Raw genomic sequence first — 8,590 nt, forward strand, 5'->3', positions numbered from 1 at the left:
GCTCAGAGGAGGAGGCATTCTCCCCCACCCCACCGCCCGGGTCCTTGCACATTAGCTTGAAAGACCAAGCTGTGTATCAGACTCCTCCTCACCTGAGCTGGGAAGACCTCTGGAGGCACTAACCAACACTGCCCAACCTTAAGGAAAAAGAGGGACACAGAGCAGCACAGAGCTCAGGACCCCAAGTGTCATGGTCTCCTGTGAATGGCTTTCTCAGAGGTAGACAAGGGGGTGATGGCTGGGGGCTCCAGCTTTGCCAAAAAAAATAATAAATAAGTAAGACGCCCTGGACCGTCTCTCTCCCTGGTTTCTGAGAAGAGCTTCTGGTTCTGGGCCTCACTTCCCGGGGCTGGAGGAGTCCTCCCACCCAGCCTTCAGAAGAAAGGATTCCCTCCAAAGCCCCTATTAGGAGGCTCTCTTACCTCCCACTCCATCCCCACACTATAGATCAACAATCAAGATAATTTGGTAATGATTATTAGCTGGCTAGGAACTTTAATTTTTCCCAGGCCCACGCTTGACCTCTGAACATCCCAGAATATGCATCCCAACTTAGGAGAGTCAGACCACGCACTTTATGCCATCCTACTGGGCCAGTACCAGGCCGAAAAATCAGATGCAATCTGCTAGGATCATGTCATCCCCAGTTGGTCACTGCAAATCTGACCCCAGCAGAGGCCAAGCTCCTGGGTGGCTCCCCCAAGGGCTTGGAAAGGGGGTGCCAGGCCAGATGATGGGCAGGTGTCCAACTTAACCAGTTCATACAAAAGTATCGCCCACAAGACACAAATAGAGAATACCTGTTTTTTTCTTGGTTTCCCACTACCACAGTAAGACTAGGAGAGGCCCCTTGCTTTCCTCTTTTTTCTTAAGTCTCCCCAGAGCAACAGCCTGGGGACAAAGTAGGAAGGAGGGGGCAGCAAAGAGAACCTGCATGTGGGTTTGCGCCTCCCCTGTCCCACACCTCCAGGCCCAGGGCAGTCGGGCCCCAGAGCCGGTCTGCAAGCTGGTGCAGCAAGAAAGAGGCACGGCCAGCTCTCAGGACGACTTAGGGGAGGACCGCCGTGGCCTTTTACCTAGAGGAGGGCCCTGGCCTCCGGCTCCGCAGGCGTCCCCAGGCGTCCCTGGGGCCGCGCGGCTACAGGCGGGCAGGCGGCGGTTACCTTGGCACCGGGCAGAGTGGTAAGCACTTAATTGCCACATTAAGAAGGGGGATGTAAGAAACAAAGGTAATTGTGTTGGCAGCTGGGAACTTCCTTTTCCTGGCAACAGTGGCGGCCAAACCAAGCCCCAAGAAGAGGCTGCTGCCATTCCTGCCAAGCTGATGGACACAAACAAACCGCCATCCAAACTGCACGCGTGCGGCGGCTGAGGAGCCCACGCTCCGGGAGTGCCCGCCGTGCCCGGGGGGGCGGGGGGGACCTTTGTGCGAGGCGGCCAGCCTGGCCCCAGGCTGGTCAGGGGCCCTGAGCTCTGCTGACTCAACTGGCGCTTCCTGTCGCGGGGCCTGTATTAGCAGTATTTTTGGAGAGGCTGCATTATGCTCTGTAATCCTCGTTTCAGTCAATTTGGCCACACTATTGTCCTGCCTGCGTCTGGGTGGCCACGGCATAAAATATTCCGGTCACAGACGTCTGAAATAAAGGCTTGGGCGATCGCATGGGTGGGCGCACGCTCGCTCGCCTGCCCGCCCGCCCGCACAATTCACCGGGTCCCACGGCTGCAGCAAGGGGAGGCTTGAAGAAAGGACAACTGCCCCACAGTGGCCAGGCTCAGGAGACTTCAGCCGGAGACAGCAATTTAGTCTGGGGGACTTGACATTTCAATAGAGTCCGATCTGGTTACAAAGGGCGATTTTCTCATGAAAGCCCACCTCAAAGCTTCCCCAAGGGGGCCCCACAGCTCATATCCAGATTGGAGGCTCTCCACGAGATGCCCCCACCCCCTTTCCCATCATTACCCTTACCTGTTTGAAAAGCATCCCACTGATAATTAAATGCACCAGTTACAAAAGGGTGGCGAGGTTAATAGATAGAATACCGAGAAGCCAGCCAAGCACAACCGTCCGGTTCACACAGAGCAAGCCTGAACAAGAAGCCTTTCTACTTATTTACCAAAAGTGCACAAAAACTGGGCTGAGCTGGTAGAGGACTCGGAGTGTTTGACTATTTACGTACCATTTCTCACCACTGGGAGCCACACTGCAGTACTTCCCTGCACAGACACTGCCCTGCCCCAGGGACAAATGTCACGGCACCGTGAAAACAAGGGCCACAGGGCAGGGCAGTCCCCTCCGTGGTTGGAAACCAGCGAGGAGATCCCAAAGCAGCCACTCAGCACCACAAGCCAAGTTGAAGGCGGGGCACTTTGAATGCGGAACCCTGTCCCACCTCCGCCACCATTCTAGAAAACGCAAGAATCCCCACTACCCATGCATCCTAACGCATCTTCCTGAAGTCGTAAAGTAGGTCAAATGTATTTTGTTCTGATTTTTTAAGTGTATTTCAAAGCTGGAGCCAAGTGTCCCTTCTCTCAGAAGGTACACACTTAGAGAAGTTTATCAAGGGGGAATGCTCTGGAATATTTGCCTTTATGGATGACCATGCTAACTACAGGCACATCCAGAGATCAGTTACAATGCAAGAATGCATAATCTGGAAAGCCAGACACTGGAACCAAGTGCTGGCCCTTTACGATGGGCTGGTGGCTGCTGGGAAGCCAGTCATGGCCTCCGTTTGCAACCCTGTTTCCCAATCAGGAACATGAAGGCTCCTTGTTGCCTTGGCTGCATTTCTTCATGAGTAACATTTTTTTCTTCCATGCTAAACATTCCACACACCTTCTACCCAAAGCGTCCCTTGCCCCTCTTTGCTATAAAGATTTTAGGCAGTATTCAGATTGCTGGTTTCCAGGGGAGTGACAAGCCTGAAAGAGGCTGCTGTCGCTCCTCCTCACCCCAGATGCCTGTATGCCAAAAGCTTCACTGCTCTCTACACTTGTGTGAAGTCCCTGTAGAATTATAGGTGTGCAGTTGGTGGGTCACAAATGCATAGAAGTACTGGAGGTTTGAAGAAGTTGCTAAGAAACAAGACAATAAGAAGGAAGAAAACACAGAGCACTTTACACCTGGAAGAGAAAAAAAAAAAGAATTAGAAATCAAGAACCCTGAATGGGAATTTCATTTGGGGAACAGCCATTCTGCAGACACTTAGCACAAAGTGAGCACAGGCCCACTTCCCCTGCCCCCACCCCCAAGCCTGGTTTTGCAATACAGACATGTCATTTCATCACTCTAATTTGACACAGGTGTCTGAGAGCCGAAGAGGTTTTCTCCACATGAGGAAAATCCCTTGCTCTGAGAACTTAAAATCCTGGGTGCCGTTTGTCTGCATGGGCTGTAGAGACTGGCTGCAGAAAGGAGCCAGTTCAATGAGAACCCCATCCCTCCACCCTCCATGTATCCACACCACACCTACAAGAGGCACAGGAACCCAGAAACGCAGCAGAGGGCATGAAGACAGGGACATGTCAATTACATCCTATGATGAACCTTGTGGGGGCATCGGATTTACCCAAACCCCTGGCAGTTGTTCAATCTGGCCTTAAGTGTGATGGGGGGCCAAACTTGGCACCCCTCTGGTATGCGAGAAAAATACTTCACTGGATTTCCCTGAACAATTTAGCTGTTCTCAGCAGCCTTTTATCACTGTCAATGCCATTTAGATAGGAGGCCAAGAAGAGACCAGATACGGCAACTGCTGCTCCCCAGGTTTCTCTACATTCACTTCACTGTGGGGCCTGCAATGCATCAATTCAGCGAACTGGGGTGCTGCAGTTCCTAAAATGCTTTGGGGGCTGGGTAGTGCTAAGTGCCCTAATGGGATTTTTAATAAGCAGGTACTACTAGGATTTAGCACTAATTTTGGGACGTGCAACTTAACCATTTCAATGACTTATAAATGGTTATTCCCAAATCACTTCCCATTAAGCTCAATTACCTTCCATAATGTATGTTCTTATCACTGGGTCCCCCTGATTGGAGGGTCATAAATCAGACCCATTGCTTCGAGTCAAGGCCTTGTGAGCACAGCACCAGTATGGGGATTAGAAGCCACCAATGGGAACCATGAGCCTGGAGCTGGGCCAGCAGACAGCCACTGGAACATAATCAGATACTACCCAATGGGCAGACCCACCTCCAGAGAGCTCCCCACGTGGACACTGGAATGTGGACTAGTTTTCAAATGTGACCGCTCATTTCCTCTTCTTTCTCTCTAGAACACGAACAGTTGTTTGATCGCGGTCGGTCATAATTCCCAACAAAAACCAAGAATTACACCACCTTTTAAACTGACCTTCCACCTTGCACCCTGGACCACAGCCCTTTCATGGTCAGCACACTGGGGAGGACCCAGGCGATCGGTGATTGTGACTGCCTAAGGGTTAGCTGTGCAAGTGGCTGGAAGTCCAAGGTGGCTTGATTTAAAAACCAAACCAAAACAAAACAAAAAACCCATATCGTCTTTCCATCTTCAATTCTGTACCAAGTTCAATTATTACTTATTCAAGTCAGTTTTAAATAGACATGCTTATTAATATTTAATTGCCAAACTGAATGAAACTGCTCTATGTAGTTCAATACCTAAGTGCTTTCACTTCGGTTAACACTCACCCTGGAATCATTCTTAAAAGTTACAGATTGTGGTGTTTCTCTACCCACACTCGGGAAAATAACTAAAACAATACACCTAAACACGTCACTTTCTCTTGGGAAGTGAAGCTTATGTTTCACAGCAGGCCTTTTAAGGGGGGGGGGCAGGGTGGAGACTCATTTATGAGTGATACATGCATTTGGCCCAACTTCAAAAGAACCACACTTAGTGTAGCCCCAGTGGTCTCCCTATTCTAGAAAAGCCAAGAGTCTATTTCATGGTTGGTGACCCGCGGGCCCTGAAACCACAGAAGAGCCCGGGCAAATCAATCGTCTCCCTGCCCCACCCACCGCTTCTGTTCGTTTCCCATTTAGGACTCTGCCAAGTGTCAAATGGGGACAGACACACCTTCTAGGTCACTTTTCCAGAGCCAGTCCAGGGAGCAAGTCTCCCTGTTCTCATCCAAGCAGTCCTCTGACCCTACTCTACAAAGTGAGCCTCAGCCAGGCCTGCAGCTTTTCCACATCACTAATAAGATTCCTTTTATGGTCTTGTGAAAGCAAGGGGCTCCGGACTGATCCTCAGGAGGGTGGAACCACCTGCAGGCCCCTTCCCCCCTAAACTCCAAACACAAGTTCAAGGGCAGTCAGTATTCAGTTAACTTGGGCACAGTCAGATTAAAAAGTGGCCAGACTCTTTAAATTCTCCCTAGTAGGGGATTAACAAACAAGATAAACACTCTTTGTAAAATTGCAATCCCACAACAGACACAGCCCTCCATTCTCTGAGAACTCTACATACAGTGGGTTTTTCTAAGTCCCTTTCAATGGCATGCTTCCAATAACTGTCTTATCTCACCCACGGCAGAGGGCACTTTATAACGCCAGCTCCAGTAAATGCGGGCCTTGAGAACCACCCCAAGATACACATACACACACACACACACACACACACACACACACGCACCAAGGCACTCTCTCCCTCCCTCCCCTCCCGGCGATGGGAATCACAGCCCCAGCCCGCGGATAGGAGGCAGCAGAGCGCACCCCACCAGAGCACGTGGCGGAGAGTATTCCCCCGGGGCACCGAGCTTCCCTCTCCTCCCCACCACCCACCCTCGCAGCACCGGCTGGGCCAAGCCCCAGTCCTGGCGACGAGCCACGCCTCCTGGACAGCAGGAGCCGAGCAGAAGGCACCAGCCTTTTCCCCTTTCCTCCCCTTCTGCAATCACACTCATCTTCCTTCTACCCAGTTTGGGATGTTGCAAGGGCCTCGTTGCAGGGTTGGTCAGCCGGGCCCGGGCCCTCCAGCGGCACCCGGGGTGGGGGTCCACGCACTTGCACGCTCAGCAGCCGCCTCTAGCGGGCCGCCCCTTCCATGCCTTGACACGCCCCCGGAGGCTAGCGGGGGCCGGGCGCCCGCCGGACGAAGGCGCACCCCCGCCCTTCCCCGGGAAGTTTGCAAACACAGCTGGTTCCAGAGCCCTGGAACCGCTGGAAGTGAGGCCACAAGGGCTACACCGCGCGGGGGCGAGGGCAGGAAGGGGCCGGCAGGGGGCGGAGGCTCTCGGGCTCCCAGCTCCAGCCAAGGCCCAGAGACACCCCCCCCCCCACACGCCCCAAGCCGCGGCCGCCCCCGCGTCCTTACATCCAGCCCGGAGCGCGTCCCCGCACGCCCCACAATCTCCCGGGGAGCAGCGGGAAACAGGCTCCCCCACACCCTCCAGGAAAGACACACCCGCCCTCCAGGCGGCTCACGAGAAAAGGGAGGGTGCCGACTTGTACTACGTTCGAAGGCCAAAGCTGCGCCGCGTTGCCTTCCACGGCGCATTGGGTTTAATTGGTTAAGCGAAGACCTTCTGTAATGACTCCCAGCTCGGGATGGGGTGGGGAGTGGGGTGGTCACTCCAGGGCCTCCAAGTTGCAAGTTTAAACCGGCCTTCCTGGGAGCTCTGCCCACACAAACCCCTGTGGGCTTCCCACTTTTGTGCGCTTAGCAAAAAGCCTGGAAGACGGGGCCTGCTGAGATCTAACCCTTGAGTCTCGGCTGCATAACACCCCACCCGGCAAGACTTTTCCAGTTAGCGCGGAGTTTCAAGCCAAGGCCCTTTAAATCCCTCTCGCAAGAGAGAGAGAGGGGCTTGGCAGGCGCGGGTGCGGACCGCGACGGGCCTCCCTCACCGCGTCGCTCACTCACCGGCCAGGCGAAACTGAAAGGCAGCACGATGCGGTTGCGTTCGTTGCCACGACTGGCCTTGAGATTGAAGGTGTTGCCCCCGATGACAGGAGTGGAGCCCGAGCCGAAGCTGCAGGGCCCCCCGGCCGTGACGCGGGACTGGTACTCCTTGAGGCACACTTTGAAGTACGTGTCACACTCGTCGTGGGAGCACTTGCGGTCCCCCGGGTTCCGGACGCCGCCGCAGCAGTTCCCGTTCTGCAGCTCCCCGTTCACGTTCTGCATAGACAGGATCTCCAACTCGAACTGGCCGGAGGCCCCGCACACCTGCCGGCGAGGGAGGGAGCGAGGTCAGCGCAGGGGAAAGTTGTTTTCTTCGAGGGTGGAAGCAGCGACTCCCTCCCCGCCCGCCCCGACGAGCCCTCAACGCCAAGTGAAAATAATTTTGCAAAACTCAGTGCAGAGACTCAACGTGATTTCCCGGGCATGAAATGCACGAGTGCAGGAGAAATCTGACGACTGTCCCGGGGGAGAAGAGCGGAGAGAACGCAGCCCCCTTGCCCCACCTGGGGGGCTTATTAGGTCTGGGGCTTCCCCAGCCCAGGTGGAGCCTCCCGGGCGCAGGACCCAGCCGGGGAGCCGAGCGCCCGAGGGCTCCCAAGCCCGCTCTAGGCGCTCAACCGCAGGCGTCTAGGGAGCTGCGAGGGAAAGGAGAGGGCGGGCCGGGAGGGAGGCCCGGCGGGCTCCTACCTTGGCTCGCAGGGCGCAGAGCAAGGCTAGCAGGAGGCTCAGGGGGCGCCCAGGCCGGCCGCGCGTCCGTGGGGACCGCATCGCTGCGCCGCGCGCCGCAGGCACTCGGGACGCCGCCGCCGCCGCTGCTGCTCGCGCTGGTTCTCCGGCCGGTGCTGCTGCCGGTGCTGCCGTCGCCGCTGCCCCTGCGGCCGCCGCGTCCCGGCTCTAATATACTCCGCCGATTGGAGCATGCACGACTGGAAAACAACACCACTTTTCAAAAGCCCTTTCAAGAGCGGCGCGTTCCAGAAGGCAAAGGGCCCGGCCTCCTTTTATTATTCTGATCGCTTCTTTGAGGCGCTCCCCCTCCTCTTCCACCTCCCGGCTTTCTTTCCTTCTCTCGCGCTCCCCTTCTTTTATTATTATGATTATGCGCAGCCTTTTATTCCCTTTCAGATCAGCTGCTTAGAAAGAAGAGAGGGAGGGGAGGGAAAAAAAAAAAAAAAACACAAAAAAACCCGAGCCCAGCTCGCGGGCCGGCCGCAGGTAACACAATGACGCGTGCCCGCCCGGCTCTCGGCGAGGGACTCGGAGAGCCCGTCTGGGAGCAGCGGCCCGGGCTGGCCACCTCTACCCAGCGCGCGGAGCAGGCGCATGCGCGCTTATTAATATTCATGAGGGGGCGTGTCGTAGCGAGACACGCCCATTCCCTCTGGTAGATGGGGAGGGGGAGTACTGGGAGGAACTTGGAAGGGGCTGGGGGCTCAGGGACTCGCGGGACGGCTTAGACGTCCCACGGCTCAAGGCGGACCCCTGTCCTCGGGAGCTTTGGGCCAGGAGGGAAGGGGGGGCAGGGTGTGGCGAGCAACTTGCTAGGGTCCATTGCTCAGAGACGCGCGGCGCCCCGTATCTCCCCAGGAGCCCCCTCGAACGCCTCGGGCCGGGCGCCTGTGCCCACCCGTCGGGGCCCCAGGTGTAGGCGCCGCGGGGCTGCCTGAGCGGTCGGAGCGGGCAGCTTCCGCCTTCCGAGC

The 8,590-nt window shown here is 55.8% G+C and overlaps 1 protein-coding gene across 2 annotated transcripts in view; it reads right to left on the minus strand.

Moving 5' to 3' along the window:
* Positions 1 to 8,058, minus strand: part of JAG1 (jagged canonical Notch ligand 1) — a 35,752-nt gene extending 27,694 nt beyond the window's left edge. For both annotated transcript variants that reach the window (XM_032859186.1, XM_032859185.1), the window contains exons 1-2: positions 7,578 to 8,058; positions 6,849 to 7,154 (exon numbers count right to left, since the gene is read on the minus strand). In XM_032859186.1, the coding sequence (XP_032715077.1) occupies positions 6,849 to 7,154; positions 7,578 to 7,658 (387 nt within the window). In that variant the 5' untranslated portion in view covers positions 7,659 to 8,058. The remainder of the gene's footprint in view (positions 1 to 6,848; positions 7,155 to 7,577) is intronic.
* Between the last annotated feature and the right edge of the window lie 532 nt (positions 8,059 to 8,590).

The sequence above is a fragment of the Lontra canadensis genome, unplaced genomic scaffold, assembly GCF_010015895.1.
Source record: "Lontra canadensis isolate GAN:19392208 unplaced genomic scaffold, GSC_riverotter_1.0 scaffold16, whole genome shotgun sequence".
Classification (NCBI taxonomy): Eukaryota; Metazoa; Chordata; class Mammalia; order Carnivora; family Mustelidae; genus Lontra; species Lontra canadensis.